Source organism: Cydia splendana, chromosome 16 (assembly GCF_910591565.1).
Source record: "Cydia splendana chromosome 16, ilCydSple1.2, whole genome shotgun sequence".
NCBI lineage: Eukaryota > Metazoa > Arthropoda > Insecta > Lepidoptera > Tortricidae > Cydia > Cydia splendana.
The window spans coordinates 8,241,115-8,269,017 of record NC_085975.1 but is presented as its reverse complement, the minus strand read 5'-3'; the positions used below and the strand labels follow the sequence as shown (position 1 = coordinate 8,269,017).

Genomic DNA, 27,903 nt, shown 5'->3' with positions numbered 1-27,903 from the left:
TTATCGACACGCACAAAAATCGATTTAACACGTTCCCTGTCCGGGTGCCCCCAAGGTCATGAAGCTTTCTTCAGGATCCGTGCTTCCACTATAAACTTCAAAGTGAAAGCACACTTGAACGTGTGACTTCGTATGGGGACAGTCGGCGCGATTCGGGAAATGAATTAGAGATTCACTAGATATGAAATAGTAAAGATATGTAACGTTCCACGGCAAAGGGTACTTTATGGCGGCTGGCGCTTATGCTATTATTAACGCCGCTCCAATATTCAGCCGGGTCAGTGTTACCTTTTGCCGTGGAACGTCACATATCTTTACTATTTCATATCTAGTGAATCTCTAATTCATTTCCGGAATCGCGCCGAGTGAACGTGTTAACAACTGTTTATTCGATTGTTATGACTAGCAGAAAAGGAACAGAGCAAAATGTCAAAATGAACAAATTAATTGTCGCTCTTTTTTCCATCATAAAATGGGTGTAAAATATTTGCACATGTTAATTTAAAATGTACTGCAGGATAATAAAGCAATATTATGTTTAAAGGTACGCCGGTTCCCGTAAAATTATCGTTTATTTAACCTTTGATCCATAAAGCTACTGTCTACCCCTATCACTCCTATCAGTTAGGTAACTATCCTGTCATTCACACGAGCATAATTATTGTTTGAATGACATGTGTATTATAAAGTCTAATAAGTTAGAATACATCGAGTATATACAATATGGGCGGTAAATTAAAACAGTTATAGAATTAATTAAAAAGTTTTATTAAGTTATATTTAATTATAACCCCGTTATTAATTTTTGAAAAGTTACCGTGCAGCAATGTAGGTGCTGCAAACATTACGAGACATACATGATATGACATTACAAGAGCTTTTTATAGTAAACTGTCAAAAAGCGTTGAACAAAAAGGTCGTATCTGGTAACTTGTGTTGTTTTACATTGCTGGCCGAATTATTTTGTATAGTAATATTTTCATTGTATTTCTAAGAAACATTTATCTTAATTTAATTAATTATTATTTAATTCACTTACTTTAATTAAACACGATGTTAAAATATTTTCTTTAAGGAAACTGTTAGTCTAGTTTTAAGAAAAAGTTCGTGTTATATATATGTAATTATAAAAGACTGTTGGTTTCTTAAATAAATAAATAAAATAAAATAAAATTCTTAGGCCCTTGCTAACCACCGTTTAAATATTCGCCCATATTGAATTTACACAGTGTATATGTATTTAATTAATTAAATATACTGGAGCCAGCATAATTCGAGGTGCAAGCATATATGTAACGTTATCTATGAAAAGGGACCTTATAGACAATGGCGCTTACGCCGCACAGCGTCGCGCGGCATTGTATTTATATCGGAGCATCTTTAAGAGCGCTATTACATTTCGGCGTTGAGCGAGTTTAGGTATTTTACGCGCTGCGGCAGTCCGTGCGAGCTCAGTATGCCGATCCCTTCTGCCACACTCGCACTACAATGATGGATTAAACATTCTTGATCCTTCGCGAAGCATATTGAAATCAACCATAACAACACTAACTGTACTTAACTTTTAAAGTTCTAAAACTGTTATTTGGTAAGTACGAAAATACTAAATGCAGTGCAAATGTACATAGGGGCTGTTCATAAATTACGTCATCTATTTTTGACGATTTTTGACCTTCCCCACCCCTCAAATCATCCAAAAATCAAGCTTCGGATGAATCTGTTTCCTCCTACGTCATGTTACCATCATCCGATGTCCAGACCCCCCCCCCCCCCCCACTCCTCCCATTTGAAACGACGTAATTTATGAATAGCCCCATACTCGTACTTATGAAGGTATATTACTCGAAAGAAATTATAGGTACCTACTCGCTTATTTACATGTTTCGTCATTGCATTTGGTACCTATAGGTTGTAAAGTTTGTATCAACGAGGGTTTAAAAACGAACTGGTACTGAGGATCTGATGATGATTAAGGTGGTCACGGATACCAATCAACCATGTAGTAACATGATTAGGCTCGTTTGATTCGTCTCAACAAGATCTTTGACACTGAAGATACACAGGGTCTGATGATGGAGCTGGAAGGTGGCCACGGGTACCAGTCTATCATGTAACTAAACAACTTCGTGTTTGGGCTCGTTTGATTCGTCTCAACAAGATCTTTGACACTAGGTGATACTCAGAGTCTGATGATGGAGCTGGAAGGTGGTCACCGGTACCAATCAACCATGCAACTAAACCACTTCGTGTTTAGGCTCGTTTTATTCGTTTCAACAAGATCTTTGACACAAGATAGTACTCAGGGTCTGATGTTGGAGCCGGAAGGTGGTCACCGGTACCAATCAACCATGCAACTAAACCACTTCGTGTTTAGGCACGTTTTATTCATCTCAACAAGATCTTTGACACAAGGTAGTACTCAGGGTCTGATGATGGAGCGCGAAGGTGGCGACGGGTACCTGTCTATCATCATCAGCTCCATCATCAGACCCTGAGTAGTATCTTGTGTCAAACATCTTATTGCGACGAATCAAACGAGCCCAAACACGAAGTAGTTCAGTTACATGGTAGACTGGTACCCGTGGCCACAGTCCAGCTCCATCATCAGACCCTGAGTACTAACTTGTGTCAAAGATCTTGTTGCGACGAATCGAACGAAGCCAAACACGAAGTGGTTTAGTTGCATGGTTGATTGGTACCGGTGACCACCTTCCGGATCCATCATCAGACCCTCAGTACTACCTTGTGTCAAACATCTTGTTGCGACAAATCAAACGAGCCCAAACACGAAGTGGTTCAGTTACATGGTAGACTGGTACCCGTGGCCACAGTCCAGCTCCATCATCAGACCCTGAGTACTAACTTGTGTCAAAGATCTTGTTGCGACGAATCGAACGAAGCCAAACACGAAGTGGTTTAGTTGCATGGTTGATTGGTACCGGTCACCACCTTCCGGATCCATCATCAGACCCTCAGTACTACCTTGTGTCAAAGATCTTGTTGCGACAAATCAAACGAGCCCAAACACGAAGTGGTTCAGTTACATGGTAGACTGGTACCCGTGGCCACCTTCCAGCTCCATCATCAGATCCTGAGTACTATCTTGTGTCCAAGGTCTTGTTGAGACGAATCAAACGAGCCTAAACACGAAGTGGTTTAGTTGCATGGTTGATTGGTACCGGTGACCACCTTCCGGCTCCAACATCAGACCCTGAGTACTATCTTGTGTCAAAGATCTTATAGAAACGAATAAAACGAGCCTAAACACGAAGTGGTTTAGTGGCATGGTTGATTGGTACCGGTGACCACCTGCCGGCTCCATCATCAGACCCTGAGTACTATCTTGTGTCAAAGATCTTGTTGAGACGAATCAAACGAGCCTAAACACGAAGTGGTTTAGTTGCATGGTTGATTGGTACCGGTGACCACCTTCCGGCTCCATCATCAGACCCTGAGTATTATCTTGTGCCAAAGATCTTGTTGAGACGAATCAAACGAGCCCAAACACGAAGTGGTTTAGTTGCATGGTTGATTGGTACCGGTGACCACCTTCCGGCTCCATCATCAGACCCTGAGTACTATCTTAAGTCAAAGATCTTGTTGAGACGAATAAAACGAGCCTAAACACGAAGTGGTTTAGTTGCATTGTTGATTGGTACTGGTGACCACCTTCCGGCTCCATCATCAGACCCTGAGTACTATCTTAAGTCAAAGATCTTGTTGAGCCGAATCAAACGAGCCCAAACACGAAGTGGTTTAGTTGCATGGTTGATTGGTACCGGTGACCACCTTCCGGCTCCATCATCAGACCCTGAGTACTATCTTGTGTCAAAGATCTTGTTGAGATGAATAAAACGAGCCTAAACACGAAGTGGTTTAGTTGCATGGTTGATTGGTACCGGTGACCACCTTCCGGCTCCATCATCAGACCCTGAGTACTATCTTGAGTCAAATAAATACATTTAGAATGTCAGGTCGTTTCAAATATTTTTAATCCTGTCCGGTAGTTTATTAAACTGTACCATTATAAATTACAATGCTATAAAAACAGTGCTAGGATCAAAGTCTCTCGTTGCGGTTTACACGCACACAGTATAGCGTTTTACACGGCGCCCGCCGCACACAATGATAAAAAACCTCGTCGTCGCCGTTGAAAATGTGCGGAGCCGACCGACACACGTCATGCCTCTACAAGCTCTGCCGCGGCACTGAGCTGGCGCAGCGCGCGTCATCGGTAATATAGAGTAGTTTTCAAAAAATTGCCAAAAAATTATAGTAGAATTTCATAAACACTAATGTATACCAACAGTATAAGCAAACGTTGCAGATTGCTTGAGTATGAAAATGACTTCGATATTAAGTAGATTTTCGTAGGAATTGACACTTGTTTCGGAGAGAAAATCGAGTTCGTTTTACTTTGATTTTCTCTTTCTCAAAGGTATGTAGGAAAAATATAGTTTGATATGCCTAAAGTACAGGGTATTAGTAATACAAAATAGCCAGGTTTAGCAGAGTAAAATTCTCAACATTTCCAAATAAGAGCTCGCCATTCAGTGCTTCACGGGGTTTTTCGGAAACGACCATCAGAAAAAAAATCATTACTAATTTAATAAGTCCTTTTTCTAATATTTACAACGATATTTATAAAGATAAGAAGACGCTTTTACTGGAACAAGTACTCATTGTTTCTAATAATGAGCGCAAAGTCCTGAATTTCGTCGACTAGTATCATCAATTTTGCATTATTTCGACTTTTCTTGTAAGAGCGCTCTTAACCTTTTGGACGCCAATGACCGATATATCCGCACCACAGGTAAATAATCATGGGTTAATAAATTGCATGATAATTAAATCCAATATATACTTACGGAAAAGATGTATCTTTAAAGTGGAGACATATTTTACAGCACTCAAGTTCGCTCTTATTCTTTTTGCGACCAATTTTATTACATACATCGACTCGATAAAAGCTGGAAATGCTTTCAAGGAAAGTCGCGTGAGTGCAACAGAAATATTTTAACACGTTATTTGTGTACGTTACTCGTACAAGTCGTGCGAGGTCGATGAATGAATGAAATGAGGTGACCGACACTTAGTCGTGTACTCTAGAGTTAAAATTAAATAGAAATCAGTGATCCGGTGTGAACCCTAACTTGTAGCAATATACAGTACAGTTTTAACAACTTATAACCTATAGGTATGTGAATGTAAAAAGATAATATAAGGTCGTATTTATTAGAATTACAAATTAGGTTGGAATTGAAACCGCCACTTGGTTGGACTCCCCAGGGTCGAAATGTACGATTTCCAACGCGCTCCTTAGATCAAGAATGAGTCACTTTCAGAGAATAAGAAATTAAAAATTTTGACACAAAACTTAAGATTCGCCACACCCAAAGTAGTTTTTTCCTCTATTAAAATTGTGGGCATTTTGTTCATCATCTTAACTTTCGGGGACAAAAAAGACAAATTATAACTTAAGCTTGTTTGACCCAATTCCATTGTGCTAATAAATCCAATTCGGTAAAAGTAATTCATGAACGTGAGTGTAATTGGCACGGCACGTGTTTGCGTCCAGCGCAGCGAACCGAAATTCATGAAACAGCCGCATGACGCTTCAGATTTTCTAAAACTCGCTTGCCTCGCCCGGGTCTCGAGTCTCGAACCGGCTAAAAATACCAAAAAATAAACACTCACAAGTTTATTCTACTAGTCGATACAGTTAATGTTAATGATAACATTTCTCCAAGAAACATTAGGTCTTAGACTCGTCTGTCGTACAAGATATCCATAAAATCTAATATTTAGTACTCAAGATTTTTTAGGACAAGCCAAAATGAAGAAAAAAAAGAAAAATCTTTATATGCAGTTTTGTTTCTTTTTAAAAATAAAGGAATGTCTCCTTTAAGTAAAATGAGCCAGCTTAAGGATTTAAGGTAGTTTCCTTCCAGGGCCCGACTTCTCTTTCCACACTGTATACCTACAAGATTGGTCTAGGTAAGTATCGTGCATTGATCGCATCAATCATGTCGGTTTGGATTTGTAAATTTGTATAATGTAATAGCGTAATAGGTAAAGCAAAAAATGCCGAGACACCGCTAGGAAGATGATGATGATGATAGACTGCTAAAATTATTGTCTGTTTTTGCTTAACCGTAGTTAGAAAATAATCTACAAATATATATAGCCTTAAAGTCATTTATAATGATAAAGGCCAAATCAAAATTTTCTAATTTGTGATCTTACTTACTCGTACTTAATGAAATGGAAATAAGTAATTAAATCCATAACCCTGCTTAGTGCTTAGGTGACATATATAAGTTATGACTCGATGACTCGATCTCAATAACATGTGTTTTGTGCCTTATTTCACTGTAATAAGAGAGATAATCCATATACACTACACTTTTGAGGTAGACCGTACCGCGACATACAAGGTACAGTCGATTTGCCATGACATTAGAAGTATCATTTCTGCATTGACCTTCTGGCAAAAAAGGGGCGGCATATTAAATGAAGCAATCAGCAGGGTCACGAGTAGAAAAATATCAGTTACCTACTTAATTGCTTATTATGAGAATATATAATAAGCGATTAACAGATTCTTTCTATTCCTTGTCTTGACTGATGGCTATCGTCATCAAGTCAAATAAAGCAGAGTTGAGACAACTAACTAGAAACACAGATAACCTAACCTAGCCATTCTCTAAGTGTGTTCCGCGGAACCCTAGGGTTCCGCGACACACCTGCAGGGGTTCCGCAAGAATTTAGAACACTATGCTTTAGTCGCCTCGAAAAATTTTACTATGCAAAAACACACTTCTAATAACTATTGTTTTATTGTAGGGTTCCATCAAGTATTTCTCTTTCCAAAAGGGTTCCGTCAAAAAAAAAGATTGAGAACCGCTGACCTAACCTAACAATCCAACAATTGGCATCAAAATTAGGTATAATATTGAATTCGAAAATTTATGGCCATCGATTGGACTCAATGAATTTACTGTCTGCAATTACTCGTGTCCACTCATTCGGCATAAACTTATAAGCGGATTAAATGCGAGTAGAACGGCGATGCATCATCCATACATATGTGCTGATGTGCCGGATTCTGTTGTTGACTAAATCCGGTAAGCCACAGCGGAGATTGGCGCAATTTTACTAGCGACGCTTTTAAATCTAGCCCTTTATTGTTTACATTGTGGTTAACTTGATTGCCACAGAACGTTAGATAACGATTTGTATAGTTTTTAAGTACTTACCTACTACTACGGTCTGTGAAATTATGTAACGCAATCCAATGGAAATTTATATTTTCGTGCATATCTTCAAGAATGCGCCAAAATTTGCGAAAATTCACCAATAACATATAAGTAACACATCGAACCTAATCTTTTCTAATGCCACCATTCTAAGCTAGTCATAACTTGGTACCACCCTGTACTCACTAGATCAAAGTCGTGGACTGAATCCAAAATATAAATAAAGCCGTTCGCAAGCCGCGGACACATAGATATGATGAACATTTGCTCGACACGTAAGATTCCAACGTAAAGTATGTGTTTTGAATAATTCCAATTTCGTAGAATTGCCTAACGATCGATCGAATTTTGAGAACGTATGACATAAAATTTTGTAACACCTTGTTTTACGTGTGAGGAATGTCAATAAATACTAGTCAGATGTTTTTAAATGTAGGTACTTACGTTTACATAGCTACCTAATCCTAATAAATACTTATATACTTAAGATAGGTATCGTAAAACTGTGCGGAAAAGTTGTGCAAGCGTCTTTGCTGTTAATAAGTGTACAAAAATATTGGACAAAACGTAATTAACATTCTAAATAATACTGTTCTGAATAAATTTGAAATACCACTTGTCCTTAGATTTTAATCTGTATTGTATTTAATATCAAGTGCAGACAAAATACGTAGGTAAAATACTGTCTTGCAGTAATATCGACATACCTACTCTTTATGTGGTCAGACTCAAGTAACCAGTAGTCCCAGTAGGGGAAAGATAAAGTATCATGACGTAAGCACCAAGTTATTTTCTCTCCCATTTTCAATCCATTTCTCACACGCTACTCAGAGAGCCTATTCGGCCATTACTCTTGCTTATCGCCCTACAAAATGCCCTTATGGTGAGTGAATTCATTTATTTGTACGCGTTTTAACAATAGCTAAATACGTATTTTCTGTGATTCTGTGTATTTCCCATCGGGTTGGAGGGTGTATGATAATGCTATGATAAACCATTTTACTGTAATATTTTATAAAAATTAAAATAAATAGATATAATGTAGACCCCGTAAATTAAAATAAGTAGGTTTAACTTATTTATAATTTGATAAATGTGTGATTATTGAGATTTTACATTTTCGAATAAAGAATTAAGATAATCTAATAACTAGGTAAATTTTCCACTTTGTGAATACTGTATATGATAAGCCGTTAACTGACTAAATAGAGTATAAAAGATTTTCGCGTATTGTTCGTTTCATTGCTTTATGCGCAAAATACGATCCGTTTCCGTTATACTACCTTGTTTAATTTTTAACGAGTTCTCTCTAAATCGCAAGTCACGAACACAAGTTAATGTATGTGACAAATTGCTCAAAGCCGTTAAACTAGGGACAGTCACTAAGCAAATTTGTACTGTCAATTTGTCACAATTTATTTAACCGATTTTTCCGCTGCAGCCTTCGAAATAAAATTACCTGTATACATACATGCATTTAAAATTGTGCCCACATTTCCATTTCGCATTCACATTGCACGCCCATAATCAATTAGTGTTTGCAAAATGGGGCGCAGCAACTAAAAGTTAACTTTCCGTTAAAGGAAAATTCATCGAAGCATAAGCACGTACATTCCCGCAAATAGAATTTCAAAGGCAGTTTCTATTAACTTTTCGAATCAATGTTGCAAACACACTTGAGTTTTTCGTAAATGTTTGAACAAAGAGCTAGACCTGAGGCGCTGTAAAAAGGCGTCCGGGACACGTTCAGGTGGCGACCGAGCCGGACAACCCTGGCTCAAGTGGGCAGCCACTCGACCGCCTCCTCGAGCTCACCCGAACACGTTGAACAATTTTTGCCTTCTCTGCCGTTCAGATTTTACAATACTCGATGTTTTTGGCAAAGGTTTCTAGATACCGAAAAAAGACGTGACTCGTCAGCTGCCAGAAATCTTCTTGAAAGCATATTAATCCAAATACGTAGGTACTAGAAATTATAAAGCTACCAGATCAACAGACCGCACAGGAAATGAGAATTCAAGTTTACATTTTAAAAGCAAGCAAACTAGTTCAGAGCGCCCGGGGCGGATGGCAAATAATTTCTACCCATGTAAATTTTCCACTGCATTGAGTAATAAAGTAGCCGGTTGTTTCTGAATCTTCCTTTGTATTTTTTATATAAAACTACACATAAATGTAATCAGAGTAATTAGTGATTTGTGTAACAAGAGAGCAAAGTTAGTTATCGCTACGTAATCCCGAGGAAGCGGAATCACGAGCGAGGAAAAATGCAAAAAAAAATCTCGTCACATAACATTTTTATGTTTATTTTTAACGATCGTCCCTACCTATAATCACACAAAATAAATACAGACAGGACAATAGAAGAACAACCAATATCTGACTTGTCAAATAAATTTCATTTCATTTCACAAACCTTCGGACTCGAAGCGTCATTAGAGACAGCTAACGTTAGACGGCGACTGCTTGCGGCAGTCTTTTGATCATGGAGACACTCCGCTAAAGAAGGACCCTCGAAAACGTGATAAAGCCTCCCGGGACTAAGAACTTTCTCAGAATACACGGGTACCTATTCCTATAATTCATAACCTTTGGTGCTCAGGTAGCTAATCTGATGATAAATATTTGAGATTAGCGAGTTTGTTAAAATAAAAAAAGTATAAAAATACATAAAATGGAAAATAACCTGCAGAATCGGATCTGTTTTTATCTACATCTCTGTTAGTCGTACAGAAACACAAACTACAATAAATAACATTTTTCCCAGGTAGTAAACAGTTTTGTTCAATTAGAGTAACTCAATTTCGCAAGCTTGAATGAATTAGTACCTTTCAAATCTGAAAGCAATCAAAGCAAGCAAATTATCCGAATACGAAATAATAAAAAGTCGAAACTGAATTTCGTGATACAATTTCACCGTGAACCTGATTTTCAAATACACAAAGCAAGTGAATCATTGAATAAAACAACTGGCGGACTGAAATAAAGCCATTGTAGGAAACGAGGTAGATCGCAAGTACCTATTCCTTATAAGGTCCAGTTTTCAATCAAATTTCTATTAATATTTCACAAAGCCCTAGCTCGTGTATATCATAAAAATTATATATTTCTAAGTCCATACTAAACCACTTCATTTCCTTTCGTAGTAGTGATTCGCTGAAAGCTTTATTGAAGCTACTTGCTTACAGAACTTTGAATAAGTACAACTCATCCACTTCATTTGATTAGAACACATACCAAAATATATCTGTCTTAAGCTTGACATTATTTTAAAATGTTATAAGTAAATTGTACACTCCTCTTAAATAAATTGGAATTCTGGTACGTTACATCAGACGAAATACGTATTCATTAAGAGTTTATTCACTTATTATGAGGATAGATATTTAAATAACTCTTTCTTGCCTTAACTTAAGTTTATTATTTTAGGTTGGACGTAACAAAGTTGAGATAATCCTCCCAGGTCACTTTACAAGAGCGGATGACTTTGAGTAGTTTGACTAACTTGTGCGGCTTTGGTAGGGTTTAAACCCTACCGTTAGTCTTTAGTGGATCAAAGCTAAAGTCTCATGTTACATAGATTGGCTTTATTTGAAACTTAACTTTGACTTAGTCTTAGTTACCTATACATAATAATATATCTTTCAAATACCCCTATTTTATTTCGCTGGTGACTACACTGCGAATATCTTTCGCCGACATTGTTTTAAAAACTCATTTTCTTAGCGTGCAAGCCAGTATTTCAATCGTTACGTGTCCATATCATATGCCGTCTTGTCGCAGACCTTTTCTCAAATTTTTAGGTATGTTGTGTTGTTCGTGTTTTTTTTTTCTCGCGAAAGTCAAAAATCGGGTTTCGAATTGCTGAAGTTACTAGAGAAAGGCGTCAAGATTGCTGGTTAAATTTTAGGCAATCGAATACGGCTTTGATTTAAAAAGCACTACTATTTTTCAAAAACACCACTCTCTGAACCTACGGCACCTTAAGTTGACGTAGAAAACAAGTTCATACATCTATGCTAAGTGAGAGAAAGCTACGAAGAAAGTTGAACGCTAATAGAGCGTCTGGTTTTTTTGGAAGACATACAAGATGTCTGGTCTCCGCATCGGATTACATGTTGTCTACCGCTTATCTGAAATAAACAGTTGTCTGCCGCTTATCTGAAATAAACAGTTGTTGCGGTTCAGTAACAAAACATATGCAGAACTTTTTGTTTTACTCGAGTTGCTTGAGTAACAAAGAAAATGTATATTATTGTCATACTTACATTTACAGTATCCATCAATATCTGCCTATCACTGTCACGTGAAATTATGCATCAGCCCGTTGAATAGAAAAATATATTTTTAGAGCCTGTAATCGAAATTTGCATATTCTGACAGCAATTTCGCAGGCCCGTAGAAAAGGTCAGGAGAAACCGCCTTGACATTCACCGGTCTAGCCGTGGGAGGTAATAACGCTGAAAATGACAATACGATATGTAGAAATGATGAGAAAATCTATTTTATATTAATACACACCCAATTCCACTGAAAAAATATTATTCTACCACCAATTGGGAAGATATTCTCGATCAAAATTTATTGGTTTTGACAAATATATAATTAAGTAGGTAGGTAACTATTTAGTACTGCATATCAATAATTATCAAACTCAGTCCAGTGTTAGTAATATGTTAGTAAGGCAAACCACGTTCGACGTGTTGCCTCTCAGTCGCACTTGTAAATTCGTACATAAGTGTGACAGGGAGGCAACACGTCGAATGTGGTTCGCGGTAGGCCCTCAGATTTAGACCCGCACTTTTTATTTGATATACCACGGCAGTGCAAGCAAATATTTATAAACTTAAAAAATCTAAATTACCTAACGATCCTGGCTTTCATTCGATCATTGAAATGTCGGTTTGAATCAGGTTTGTTAAACGATGTAACAGCGGATAATATCACTTGTTTACACCATAATGTAAATCTCTATGCTGCTTCGCCCTTTATGCGACGTGCAACATTACACAAAGCTTTGTACAAATTGTGCTTATTATGACCGCACAGTGCCGACTTAGTTACCGCTGTGCATAATACTGGCCAGCGCTCGCGATGAATACAGCGGTCACAAAAGGAATGAAACAAAGCAGATTTACTTAAGACGAATAGCTGAGGATAGTTTCTGTTTTAATATGCGGATTGCAGACAAAAGCATTTCGTTACTAAATAGTAACAAAATACTACTTAGTTTTGATATACAATACCTGCATTAAATTAATATAAAAATACATTCATACCGTCTCTTCAATACCAAATACATAAAAAAAATTAGGTACCGAAATATGTAGCCAAGCGAGTTGCATTTGCACGCTGAGGGTTCCGTTATCTCACAATATTTGATTGGTTTCTTGAAGCTGACTCACGCAATTTTATCCTTTAAAGCACCAGTTTCGGTTACCAATAGACAGCCTTTTAAATATACCAAAAGAGGTATTTTTGCTTTTATTCATCTAGAGATTCTAGAGAATAGATATTCGTAGACATAAATATAAATAATACAGGTAGGTCATTATTTCAGAGTATTCAAGGTTAAAATTACACTACGGTGCATTAAATTCGATTAAAAAGTGAACTTGAGTCTGCCAAGTACCGAAGGTTAATTTTAACTGACGTTTACGAGTTTACCGCCGTGTCAGACTGATAATCGGGCGGGGAACAGACGGGCAACTGACAAACTAAGTTTAATGTGCTATATGTGAGACCCAAGCTGGTGAAATAACGCCGATTCCCAAGTAAGTTTGCTACAATCATATAGGTAACCCAAATACTGTCTATTACTTGGAACATAACCTTAACTATGTAACAATAGGGGATATTACTGCAATGTTCTGCCGCCAGAGTGCAGCACTACAGACTCAGTAAATTCATAGACTAACTTATACATACTGTGCCTTAAACTGTTTTTTGACAAGTTTTCACAGACAATAAAATAATAATTTGATGCATCAAGGCGGTTTGTTTACAAGGTAAACGCGAAAATCGAAATTTAGTTATCTGCCTCTTTATCGCTCGAATACGCAAGAGTGATAGAGAGATTAGATAACGAAATTTCGATTTTCTTGTTTCGCGGTAGGCCATGCGATTGACGTGACGTGTGATGTGTCAATGTGGTTTGTTTACTGTATGTGCCACAAAGGTGCCACCTACGCAAAGCTTTGCCTAATATTCCCTATTAATGGGCTAATTGTAATTGTGCAAAAATAGTATTTTTTTGATTTTCGATGGTTTGTTGTCTACTCACGCAAATGCCTGAAAGTTGAAGCCTTGGAAAATAATATAATTTTACGATTCGCGTAACTACCTATCATAAACGTATCTGTTATATGTTGCGGGATGATAAAATAACGTAACAATGCAACGGTCCACTAAAGGGTTAACTTTAAACTATTTACACATACATAGTTGCAGTAATGAGAATCACGCTCCCATGCTTCATTTAAACATACCAGTCAAAACCAGTGATGATTAGTGTACGGTAGCGTAAACCACTAAATACTACACCGCAATCAGACAGACGTCATACTACAGTTGCATCATTACTGATACTAATAGCGGGTCACTGCACAAATGCATATGATCTTGATACAGCATCCGATACATGCGACCCGGATATTAACTTATCACTTTCACAACCACCTATCTCTTCATAAATGTACACTTAAATATGAACTTTACCTTGCATTAAATAAGGCCGATTTTGACATTACGTAACGTATAAAATACGGCTGTGTGGAACTAAAAGCGATCGATATCTGCCTAATAATATATGGAGATGATGTGTTAATATTAATTACGTGAAATGTGAGCACCTGCGCGGAAATTCAAATACATGATTAGATTTAATCTGAGTTAAGTCCATTTGCATCACTAAAAAGCTCTTCCCAAAATTAATTCTTATATTTAAGTCTTGTTAACATACTTTCCTAAGAGAAATAAAAAAATAAGCGTTACTCTGTGCAAGACGCGCAGATTTACTTTAATTGTGAAATATTTCTTTTTCATTCTTCATTATGCTTTTCTTTTCAGTCTAAGGAAAAGACTGCTACTTTATTAATTAAACATTTTTAACTGAATAAAGTTAGTATTTCTGAAATCATAAAGACATAAATATTAAATATCATAGCTGTTTTAAACTTTATTAGTATTATTATATCAATACATATTTATTAAATACCCAAAGAGCTGATAATACGAGTATTTATTTACCTACCCCTATTCCCCAGTACGTCTACCATCAGTTTTGACATTGACATACAGGGTGATTTCGGGGTCGTGGAGCAAGAGAGCCAGACATCATACAGAATCCAAAGATGAGCCTAATGATGTTGTTAATTATTGTTTATCACCAATAGGTAATGATGATTATTTTCCAGATGACAAGTAGGAAAAAAGATTTTTGCATACAATTTGGTGGCCCTACTCAATGTGACGTCTTGTCGCTTTCCATACAGCGTATGTCAAAAGTCATAGGGTGACCATAATTAGTATAATTACTTAGTACCTATAACATTAATTTTACTTGAAAAATAAGAATAATTCAAGTAATTATCTTTTAATCAAATACTACCATATGATAATGTGGATCATTTACAGAGTCAGAAAAAGTGGTTCTGGATCACGACCCCGAAATCACCCTGTATACGCTCACGTCTACGTAACTTACTTTCTATGCATCTCGCTCGTACTCGCATATTAGTGCAAGCGAGATGTACAGAAAGTAAATTACAGACATGAGCGTTATTTATTTTATTTATTTTATTTTATTTTTATTCAAACAAAATGTATACAGTCTGACAGTATAAACCAAATCACTGTACAATTTAGAGTTAACTTATACGCTACGGTACACAACACTTTACAAAAACAGTTTTATGTCAATGTCAAAACTGGTGGTAGACGTATAGATCCTAATTCCCTTAATAGGTAATTTTTATAGTAATCGTTTGGTGACCAACTACTTAATCTTTAATAACCGATAGCGTATTTTAACGACTCATCTCGAAATGAACTATTCCCGTTAACGATTCTCGGAATGGGCAATTACGTGTTTTAAAAATTCTTTCAGGTTTAACGCCTGCAATAATCTTTAACGACCGGTATCGTTTCGAAGCTAACGCGACACACTGGTTTTCTTTTCGTTCGGAATACACTTTTTTACACATGTATGATGCTTCGGTCGAGTATTATCTCAGTATACTTATACTTTTACGTTAATTCTGAACACGACTTATACAAGCTGTATCAGCCGTAGTATATGAAAATTTAAAAATTAATTTGAATTCGGAGAGAAATGATTTCGATTCATGCGATAAACAATATAATGAGGAATAAGTTTTCCAACAACTATTAAGGCTGTACTTTACAAGTACGTGTTGAGCAGATTGTACAATCGACGTCAAAGATATGTTTACATTTTTTGCCTTATTACAAAGGCGTAAGGTCCAAAAGTGTAAACATATTTTTGACGTCGGCTGTACCACAGCATAGCACTCTATAGAGCACTATGCTGTGATTACGTATATTAAGATGACCGGTTTCAAACATACTAAACGACATTCCTAGTCTGCCTCTAGTTATACATATTACATACTACAGTCAATGGTAAATATGTATTAGTTGGTTAAGGAACCCAGTTTACTCAATCTTAGGACTGATTTAGACACGCATGCGATTTTAGTTACATTGCAGACTGTTGGTTACGTCCAATTCAACCGACCGATCAAAAACCGCAATGTAATTAAACTCGCATGCGAGTTCTCGCATCGTCTAAATAGGGCTTTATGATGGATACCACTGTAGACCGTTTTTTTAACAGTGAACTACCCTACCTCTCCACATTAAGCGCTACATTACAGCCGTAGAGTCTGTGCGAAAAAAGAAAAGTCATAGAATGTATTGATTCCCTTATATTCCACGACTCATCTCTTTCCGCACAGTCTTTCTAGTCTTTATTCGATTATTAATACGCTTTAAGTTCAAATCCATAGTTACAGCAGCGCAGGAAGCAGCAGAGAAAATGAACAAATTAGCACCGACTAAGTGACCTATAAAACGTATTTTAATTGTTGTTCAAAGGAGCTCACGGAAGATATAAGCTTTGTAGCACGAAAAGCTCTGAGAGGGCTTATCTTTTGTCAACCCGAAGAGGAAATTTGACAGATTTAACAGCAGACTCTTAATACGATTAAATCTTTGCAGCTGCAACTGAACGTCATATAAACCGGATATAACTTTAGCAATTGTTTTTTTAAACAAACCCCACCGGATAAAATATGTTAACTGAGATAAAACAGTCTGTATAACGTTCATATTCTGAGAATATTTTAGGTAGGTACTCTGAAAGGAACGCTATATTGGAAGCTAAATCGCGTCTTTTAAATTATAAATCTTCGCATCTCCCTATGTCGCATAACCCCCTGAAAAAAACTTGGTGTGACTAGGGCCAACCGCTGATCAGTTTATTATACAAAAAAGTACTTCTGCAAAGCATTGTAATAGAGCAGGAATTTGTAATAAACATTCCGTGAGTTACATGTAGGTACCTATTGTACGTTATTGAGCAATTTAAATGCAGCGCAATAGGTACCTAATAAGTGCATCGAATTAAGGTTAATTAAAGCAATGACCATTTATGTTTGTTGTGATTTGATCGTCCGCTCTATGGATCGAATAATTTTATTCTCTACGGTGTATAATAGTTTTAATGTGATTGACAATTTGCAAGTATATTTTGATGATAGTCTATTTATACGGTATTAAGTATTTATTAACTCACATTTATAGACGGGTCTAACGCGAATTTTATTCAATTACCTTGATTTACCGACGTTTCGACACAGGTTTCACTGGTCGTGGTCGCGGTTGACTGATGTCCCAGCAAAATGTCAAGACAGAGATTTGTGCAACTACCCGACGAAAAGTGTATGGAGTGTATGGTGTGTAAGTCTATAAATGTGAGTTAATATGTGTTCAAAACGCGAAAGTTTAAAATATTATATTAAGTATTTATTATATAAAGGTAAGATTGATAAGAGTGCAAGGTAAAGTTTAGGTTTAAAACATGTTTCATTCATTTAATTTTTAAAGTGAGATTTTAAGACATGATTTGACAAGTTGATATAGTTATCAGACGGTGAAGGTAGTGTTATTTGACGTAAATGAAAATTATTAATCATGTTTTTTTAGCATCGAGTCAATCGAGGGTCTTATAACGCGGTTATAACTTTTTATTGGTAAAAAAGTTAAATAAAAGTTTTCACAGAACGACATGCAATTTAGAGTTATAGGACTAAGCTATTTATTTGTAAAAGAAATCGTAACACTTTGATTGTTTTACTTCAAAACATACTAAATTGTATAGCTTTAGACAAACCTATTTTTATGTAATAATAGTAAAAGTAGTACTTAAGCTCACATTGTTGTTTTAGCTGTAGAGAACAGCGGCCAGCGCCCGAATTCAATGCAGCTATAACCTATCGGATACTTTACTGCCTTACCCGAACTAGCTACCCAGCTTTACAACCTCTACTATAACTATGTATTATTAAGTAGTAGGGACCAGTCATAAATTACAAATTTAGTAGGTATGTAGGTACTAAGTATGTGAACATGACATCCAAATATCAAGGTAAGTATAGATTGAATTTGATAGTTTAATTAATAGGCCAATTTTATTAACTGACGCGTAACTGTGGGTTCATCGTTGCATCATCAAGTATATTTTAGGCCCTAGGCAAATAAAAATATTCTCCACAATTGCAAACGCATCAATGCTACATAAAAAATAATGAAAATTGCATTAACTTCGTCCATAAAACGGGAGAAATGTTAGTCGCTGAAACATTTGGGCGCCATCTTATACATATACAATTATAAATATGTCATGGCCGCACAATTTCGCGCGCTTTCTCGTTTAACTGGCTGCTTTGGCAGTCAGTCAGCGTCGTTATACATTTAAGAGTTCCATTGTACCTTTTTTTTTAATTATGCTATCAACCATCTTCCAACCAAACCTGCTCATAAACAAACTATTTATCTATGTTTCACCAAGCTCGATCAACTGTCGCCCATATTATTAAGCTCTATTGAAATCATTAGAGCCATTTTCAAGAAGTAATTTATAAATGTTTTTCATATTTCTATTACGTTACCCACAATGGCCACACTACGCATACCGATACCGACCCTTCTGGATTACCAGCTACAATGTGACGATAACTATCAACGAATGAAAATAATGACCTACTTTAGATGAAAACTTAATGCAAAGGAAGCTTTTTGAGTATAAAATCCCGCGTGAATTCCGCGTGAAAATAATTTTATATTTTATGCATATTATAGAGGTACAGGCACATACATTTACTTTTATGTTTCTAGTAGATTACTGAAGCTTGCAAAAACTTTTACGTAAGTATTTAATTTAGGCAATACTTATTATTTTTGCTACTGTATAAAGGTATAATAGTTAGGGAGGCGAATAGGGGAATTTTCGGCAATACTCGAGCGTGGCAGTTTAAGATATGAGAGATACCTTAGACCTAATAGAACAACCTTGTAAAGTATTTAGCTCTATATGTAGTGACGCGCGCCTAGGATAGACGATCAGATTAGTAAAAAAAAATGGATAGTCTGAAATACTCGAGCGCCTCAGATTAAGATATTGGGGGTTGATTTTAGTGTTTAAAGACTAAATTTAACTAATCTGACGATAAGTCCTTGACGCCGCCGAGTTATAGGGTCGCGAACTTGTAAAAAAAAAACGTTAATCCGGCATTCTCGAGCGCGATTTTTTTATTTTTTATTTTGAAGAATATAATCTAAAACCTACTAAAAATACAAAATCTGCCGGTTTCCGCATGACCGGAAGTGTGGAGGAGCCATTTCGTCTTCCTAAGAACGCGTTGCGGCATATAAGTCGCGAACGATACATTTTACAAAAAAAAAGTTTAAATAAACAAAAAAGGTAATTTTATTGTCATTCTTAAATTCCCCGTTTTATCAAGGAGAAAGAAAGGAAAAAAAAGAAACCAAAAAACCTTTTTCGGTCAGATTAAGAGAACCCACCAACATTTTTGTCAGATTAAAAAAATATGCTTTCAGGATACCGAGATAAACCTCCCCTATGAAAATCTGACGCGCTCGAGTATTTCAAAAAAACTTTTTTTTTTTGCATTTTCAAAAATTCATCGTAACTTATCGTCACGCCGAAATCGTCAGTTTTTTTAAAGGAAGCTTCCTTGGGGCCTACTTAACACCCCTTCCGAAAATCTGACGCGCTCGAGTTAATTTTTTTTTTTTTTGCATTTTTGACTACTTTATATGCCTACCCCCACCACGCAAACCGGCAGATTAGTATACCGTTGTTATCAGAGGCACTCGGGGCATACGTAGTATGAATATCTGACGCGCTCGAGAATGCCCAAGTAACTGTTTTTTTTAACATTTTTGAAAAACCGTACACGCCAAACCCACCGCTAAAATGGTTTTTGCCATACGAGCTTTTCTTTTCGAAATTATTTTATCTTTCGATTTTGATAGGTCTCGACGGCGCCGTTGAATTACGCCATTTAGCTACCTCGCCTCCCTAACTATAACGAACGAATGATTTTACACTATGAGAAGTTCCTTTTTGTTTATTTATGATGTCTTCATGACTTGTGTATTCTTTCTAACATTGTCTGCTTTATATAAAAAATACTCTAAGCTTAAAATGAGTTGCATACTCCATTGGCCTACACAATGAAAAAGGGTGGGTCGGGTCGTGCCAAAAATAGGTTGTAGTTTGGCACAGACGTGGCACAGACCCATATGACCAAGTGTTGAATTACACATTACAGGTCTACTTAATTATCAAAATGTTAATAGCCTACGATGGTTAGAAACTCGTAAACTAGTCCAAAGTTTATAGGGGTAGAACCGTAGAATAGTAAATTTTGACATCACTTTGCAAATAGATAATAACTTATTCAAAACATGCTAAAATAGATAATGCAGTTAGGCATTTGAATTTGCTGATCAAACAGTGCTTTGGATTCCTACTAAACACAATGTTCTGAGTTGATTTATTTAGGAACATAAGTAGCAAAAGTTTTATATCAACTTGGTTCACAATAGCTAGCAGGGTTCTTTTCGATTTATTATTTTATTAGAAATTGTAGGTGTTCGTTTCGGAAAAGGTCTCAATTCAAGAAATTGTTTTTATGGAGTCAGATTTAATTGAAACTCTCCACAAAATTCTAGAAATAGACAACGTAGGTAAATTTGCTGCCTACGTTAACCATTCGTATAAACGAGTCCCGCAAGGCGCATTCGTTAAATTTCACGCCACATAAATAGCTTCCATTTGAAATAGTCAAATGCAAAAAGCACACCATTTGGGAAATAACTTATGAATTTTAAAATCCATTTAATCACTTTTTTATCTTACTTTATTAGAATTGGTTCTCGGTGCTCCCTTGGCTCCCATTTTATAATGTTGAGTGACGTTGTGTATGCTTTACGAGACGGCAATGTTACGGATAAAAATAAAGGTACATTTAAGATTAATTTTCCCTCGTAAAATGTTGAAGAAAGTCGAAAAGGTTACAAAGTAAGCAGGTACTTCAGTCGTCACTGACATATTGTGCAGACTTTTCCGGCTCATTGTTGCAAATCAAAGGCACACTTTTTACGATTGGCGAAATGGTGAAGCAATAAACTTATTTAGACTTAAGCGGCATTATAGAAAAAAATATACCTATAGTTTTTAAGGTAAAACAATCTCACGATTAGATTATCTAGCCTACTTCTATTTATATACACAAGGCTTATGATTTATACTATATGTAAGTATATATTAGTTAACCACCGAATTTTTCACAAATAGGCACACTTGTAATTCTAAAACAGGTAAAATCATTAGGAATTCGACTCCAGTGGACCCTAAAGGACAATCCTAAAGATTATTAAAGTTTAGACACCTAGGTAGTTTCATAAAGCCGACCTGTTAAAAAGTGAATAAAATAATTCTTCTTTTTTGATTTTACAAAAATCGAGTCGATACTGTAATACCTCGACTGTGTCAGCTTGACACAGTTCAAATGGCTCTACCAACTACGCTTGCTCGGAGTCAGCTGGAGAGTTATTTGACACCAGCCCCCTCTGCAAACAAATTTCTATGCAGGGGGGTCAGTTATCTTTATCTCTGCAGCTAATTGTACATTCATCTTAAAGTCTATAATATACTAAACCTATTATGCTCATATCTATTGTAACAGTCTTTTATTACCTGCATCAGAAAAAAATGGTACTTTACATACTGTACCGAAAACAAAAAGCCACATGCAAGTTGCAGTTCTGCACTCTGAGTCAGATCACAAATCGTGTAATCAAATAAAATGACCGATGAGATCATTTTGTGTTCATTGTGTCTTTGTAGCGCTGAGCATTGTAGCATTGTACCGACATGCGATACTGCCTCAACTTACAACAATAATGTTTACCTCCTCTACATGGAGTAGTACCTACTATCGCAAATCCTGAGCAGACATAAAAATATTACAATGGTTCCATATTAATACTAGCAAAGACATATATAACTCCGTATAAGATGAATAAAGTCTAAGAAAAAAACGTGCCTCGGAAATCAAGAACATGTCATTCTCGGATAGATGGCGCACACACCTTTGGCCTATGGTCGGCTAGATGGCGTTGACGACACCGTTTCATATTTAACAATTTTAACACATAGGTATCAGTGAATATACATGGGTCAAAATGATATAAAAATAATAAAACCATTTATCCATATATATAAATTTTTTCGATAGTTTTATACGTTTTCATTTTGAGTTGTAGTCGTGTGTCGATAGATGGCAGTAAATTTACTGTGACTACATAATTTACTATGACAGGATCCCTCTATACTATCTATTCTCTTTGATACTAGCAAAAAGAATAGATAGTATAGAGGGGTCCTGTCATTGTAAATTTTGTAGTCACTGTAAATTTACTGCCATCTATCGACACACGACTAAAACTCAAAATGAAAACGTATAAAGTTATCAAAAAATGTATATATATGGATAAATGATTTTATTATTTTTATATCATTTTGATCCATGTTCATTCACTGATATCTATGTGTTAAAATTGTTAAATATGAAACGGTGTCGTCACGCCATCTAGCCGAGGATAGGCTAAAGGTGTGTGCGCCATCTATTCGAGAATGACTTTTGCTTGAATTCCGAGGCACGTTTTTTCCTTAGACTTTATTCGTCTTATACGAAGTTACATATGTCTTTGATACTAGTAATAAATAAATATTGCACCACAAACATAAGTCCTTTTTATAATTTCCTCAATGTCAAATATGTTTTATCTGTCACGACATAAGTACCTACCTATAAATAAATTAGGCGTGACGAGGTCCTAAAAAAATTGCGCTTAACCATCCAAGTTTATGTATAAATCATTATCAAATCACAACCTGGATGTTTGGCATGTAAATATGTACTTATATACTCGTATGTAAACACATAGTCATGATTACTGTTTTACTTAAAGAGACAAGTAAGTTACAGGCTGATGTAGGTATATATTTACTGTTCGAAAATATATCTCTTGTCATATAAACTATGCCACCTTGAAACTTGAGCCGTCATCGCTGAAAGTTTATTGACAAACTTTAGAATGTCTTATGAGGAATATTTCAAATTCCACATAGATACTTTGTCGGTTTTGGCTCCACTCAAAATGCATTGAACTGCCGAAGTTATACCTAAGTTGAGTAAGTCGATTAATCGTTCAATCACATTACGTTTGCTACACCTTAGGTATTAAATAATGTAGTGAGCGAAGTCTACCAAGAGTTGTTTTCTAAGTACCTACTTAATCTTTATTTTATAATCAAGTATCTTATAGTATATTTTGTTTGTCTTCAGATTCTACTGGGATCTGTGTATGCTGCTTCTCCTGGTGGCCAACCTGATCATCCTACCCGTCGCCATCTCCTTCTTCAACGACGACCTCAGCACGCGCTGGATAGCCTTCAACTGTCTCTCGGACACAATTTTCCTTATAGATATCGTTGTTAATTTTAGGACAGGTAAATAATCATTTTTATACAATCGTGCAGAAAACTTTAATCGTAATAGATTAAAGTTTTCTGCATTTTTTTGCCGAAACAAGAACATTGAAATGAATTACAGATTAATACAAACAGCAATTTAAAGAGCTTTCATAGCGGACGACGAACTTTTAAGACAAATATCTTCTTCTTGAATCTATTCATGTTATGTTAAGCACTTTCCAAAGATTGCTTTTTGTTCTATTTCAGGAATAATGCAGCAAGATAATGCAGAACAAGTGATATTAGATCCCAAGTTAATAGCGAAGCACTATTTGAGGACATGGTTCTTCCTTGACCTCATCTCTAGTATACCACTAGATTATATATTCTTGATCTTCAATCAGGTAAACGTACGTTGCAATTTGGCCGTGTTGTTATTATTACTGTAGTTTTAAACTGTCTTTTATGTTGTTTTGATATTCTGTTTCAGCATTTGTTCCATTAGAATTTTTTATTTTTGTTCTTTCGATATTTGTTTCTCATTGTGACCTTGCCCAACTGCCACGAGAGCTTCCAAGGCGACACCGTGTTTCGATTTATAATATCTCGTTTTAAGGTTTAACAGAACAATAAAGGTTTGATTGAGTCACTATAGATTCAGTACCAACTACATGTTTCTTCATATTTTCAATATTGTCCACACCTTTATATTGTCTGCACGCATCATTGGTAACCCATATGATTTCCTGTCTCAAGCATTTCTATTCTTCGTCCTATTAGGTGGTCTGGTTTATCTTGACATTCCTTGGATCGTATGGGATACTCAATCCTTTTCTATTGGTTATGGAATCCTTCTTTAAAAATCAGCAATTTCGGACAGTGCACTGGCTGGTTATATATTACATTTTCTAACTGCGCACTTTTAAAAATTCTATTGTACCTGTACCTATACTATAATTTTATTTTTGACAATATTTCTGCCTACTTCAAATACAATTATTAATGGTACCATGCACGCCATTTTCTCTTTTCCTATTACTACTAGGTATAACATTTATTTTTATACCTACATGCCTTTTTTCATACACAGCATGTTTTCAGTGTTTTGGACTAGTATTCCTATATATCAAGTTACTGTAATGTAGTTTTCGTATTTTGTTCGAGTAAATAAATATGGCTGAATTATTTTTATTTCATAACAACACGACCGAATTGTAAAATAAACACTTCTTTCAATTCTTCTCTTTAATAATGTAGTCTTGAACAAGACCGTGAATCTCATTAGTAAATGAGCTCTATATATCGATATTTGACCCTAACACCTTGCTTAAAATATTCCCTTTTTATAAATACTCTTTGTTCACAATAGGATACTTTGAAAGTGTCTCAAAGTCACCTTTCTGATAAACAAATATTATTCTTAAACCATCGCACAAACTATGTAGTTATATTAACTAACAAATTCGTGTAAATGAGCAGAATGACGCCCTCCACTAATGCCCAATGCCCATCAGAGGTCCCCTGCAACTTTGAATGTAAATTAACAAATCTTAACTGTAACATGACATGTTCGTTGTTATGCTTCAGCACTTTTTTTTGGCTGATACTTACTCTTTCGATATCAGCAAGTCTGCATGTCTTCTACACTTCAAACTGTATAAAGACTGTTGCCAACTAGTGGTTTCCTGGGTGCCCCTAAGATAGTTCTGTTTATCTTTCGGGCACCCTGCAATAATACTGGCATTTCAATTATTTTGGTTGTGTTGACAGGACTTTAGTGAAAGCTTTCAAATTCTTCACGCGGGTCGTGCTCTAAGGATACTCCGGTTAGCCAAGCTGCTGTCTCTGGTGCGGCTGCTGCGGCTGTCCAGGCTGGTCCGCTATGTCTCGCAATGGGAGGAAGTATATGTAAGCCATCATCTCTACTGATCCACACGTACTCGTATGGGTCGCCTACTTTCTACTACTTACCTACTAACACTGCTCTGACACATTACGCTCACATTTACTAACACGACATAACTAAACAGCTTAATGCAAGCCTAATTCAGGATTAAGAATGTTTAATATAAAAATGTATAATAATTAACGATTTGGTTTAAATGCACAGATATAATTATAATGTGTTAATGAGTAACATTTTAAAATTTTCTAGCCAGTAGTGGTCCCAAGTAAATGGAGTGTTGTAATCCCGTATTATACCATCGATCCCGCCCCCCCACTGTATGTACGCCCCACGTCCCGCTCTGCACTTCTCTTCTGCTTCTCTGCAAGCTTATTTCTGCCTGAGCACGCTCTCACTCGTGACGTCTATTCTCTCATTTCTTCGCGCCCGAGCCCCGGCCCCGCCGCGCCCCGCGCCCCGCCCGCGCCCCGAGCATCCGTCGACGATCCCCGTCCATCGCTCGCCAACATGACAATATTTATTTGCGAAACTTTTCATACATTTTTGTTGCCGCTTTTCCGGAGCCTCTAGAAGATGCGCTGACGCTGAATAGGCGACCAATAGATGTAGCTCCCATAAAGCTAATGAATAAAACTACAGCTTTTTTTAATAAAACCACAGAAACGATATCACCTGTGTTGTACAAACAATTGGACATACTAAAACACTTCAACTTTTACTTGGCAAAATTAAACAAAAATGAAAAGTAAAACATACATATCACCTATAGAAACTTGCTTGCATAGTGTTAAACCAGAACTAGAGTTAAACAGACAAAATCAATATATCGTAACAAACCTATTTTAATGAATTCATAAGTACATGACTTGGGCTGCAACAATAAATACCATAAAGACCAGTCCAAAATCTGTTGCGACGTCACAAGCTCGAGGATACGGGTATTGGTTTCCAAGCGGAGATTCAGAGAGAAGTGGAGTAGGCACGGGGAGGGTGGAGGCAGACTGGCGTCCTCGCAGTGACGGTGTTGTGTGCAGATGAGCCCCGCTCCGCAGCCGCGCGCCGCGCCGAGCGACGCCGAGAGCACCGGCTCGCGCGACCTCGTCACGCAGGTGCTGCTGTGCCTTCCGCATGCCGTGGCCCTCCCGTCCCCTAGCTAGCATAGGGGCCTAGCCCGCGTCCTGTTCGTCTCGGTGTTAGTGCATCCTGTGTGTGCCCCGCGTCCGCTGCTACCCGCACGCGACTAGTACCCCGCCCCGCTCCGCCCGCTATTCCGCGTCTACCTTGCCCGCCGAACCTATCCGCGCTCACGCCGGGCGCGCCTGGCTCTCTTCCTACTATCTTGTGTTTCTCGCTTGTTTTCTAGATCTTGCAGAATCTTCAAAAAAAGCGCACGGAACGAAGGGGACGTCTCAGCTCCGACGTTGCCAAAAAGAAGGGTCACACCAAAAGCAATCTGATCTTCAAGGTAACCAGGGTCGGCACGAGCCGGCGCGCATGTGCTCGTTCGCCCGCTTAGCATGCTGCCGGCGCCGCCCGGCGCCCTAGTCCGCTGCGTTCGCTTCGCTTCCTCTCTTACGTTTCTGTTTCCGACCCTGTCCCGCCGGCGGCCGCGCGGGCGGACGCGCGAGGCGGCGAGGCAGCAGGGGTCTCGCGACCGTGCGGCGGCCGCGGCCGCGCGACCTCCTGACTGCCTCCTCACGCATGCGAGCTCGACACAAATCGTCTCACGCGATCATACTTTATTTCTCACTACTATTTTACGAATCCATCGGTAGAGAATCATCGCGATGCTTGACCTCGGGCGTCATTGTCGCGCGCAGTCCGCACGGCTTCCTTTAGAGGCGAAGCTGGCTTGTGGAACAACGTTGATCTTTCTGTTCTCTTTGCAGTTCCTCAACATGGCATCGGTGTTCATGCGGATATTCAACTTAATCTGCATGATGTTGTTGATCGGCCACTGGTCCGGATGCCTTCAATTCCTGGTTCCTATGTTGCAAGGGTTCCCGGCGAACTCTTGGGTTGCAATAAACGAATTGCAGGTAACAAACACTACAACTTCTATTTTTACTCTCGATAAACATTTTGCAAGATTTTAGTAATCACCGCTTGTTCATGTCTGTCATACAGGATTCATTTTGGCTGGAACAGTACTCGTGGGCACTTTTTAAGGCCATGTCACACATGCTGTGCATCGGATACGGACGGTTCCCGCCGCAGTCACTTACCGACATGTGGCTCACGATGCTGTCCATGATCTCGGGCGCCACCTGCTACGCTCTCTTCCTCGGCCACGCCACCAATCTCATCCAGTCCCTCGACTCTTCCCGCAGACAATACAGAGAAAAGGTATTTCTTGAAACTGATACTAACTGCTACTCTTTACTCTCTTTCTTCCTTACAGATTTGGAACCTAAAGTCCCTGCGCTATGGAAACTTGAAACCGTTATGAACACCTACAGCTAATGCTGTGTTGAACTAAAAACTAGTTTAATTTCATTTAAAATCGCATTTTGTTAATATATAGTATAACCATTATGTTATTCATACTACCCCTGTTAAATGACAAAACCATTCATATTTAAAATGATACCATCCTGCAATTCCTTTCAACATTGCCATTGCCAGTTACTAAACCCTCCATTGCCTGT

General features: G+C 37.4%; 1 protein-coding gene across 13 annotated transcripts in view; it reads left to right on the top strand.

The window, feature by feature from the left end:
* LOC134798191 (potassium/sodium hyperpolarization-activated cyclic nucleotide-gated channel 2) overlaps window positions 1–27,903 on the top strand; it is a 287,708-nt gene that overhangs the window by 254,168 nt on the left and 5,637 nt on the right. For 8 of the 13 annotated variants that reach the window (XM_063770539.1, XM_063770540.1, XM_063770541.1 and 5 more), the window contains 6 exons: window positions 23,222–23,385; window positions 23,617–23,759; window positions 25,120–25,257; window positions 26,619–26,720; window positions 27,145–27,294; window positions 27,383–27,601. In XM_063770539.1, the coding sequence (XP_063626609.1) occupies window positions 23,222–23,385; window positions 23,617–23,759; window positions 25,120–25,257; window positions 26,619–26,720; window positions 27,145–27,294; window positions 27,383–27,601 (916 nt within the window). Of the gene's footprint in view, window positions 1–23,221; window positions 23,386–23,616; window positions 23,760–25,119; window positions 25,258–26,289; window positions 26,576–26,618; window positions 26,721–27,144; window positions 27,295–27,382; window positions 27,602–27,903 lie in introns of those variants that run through there. The other 5 variants (XM_063770552.1, XM_063770542.1, XM_063770544.1 and 2 more) reach the window with 5 other exon arrangements.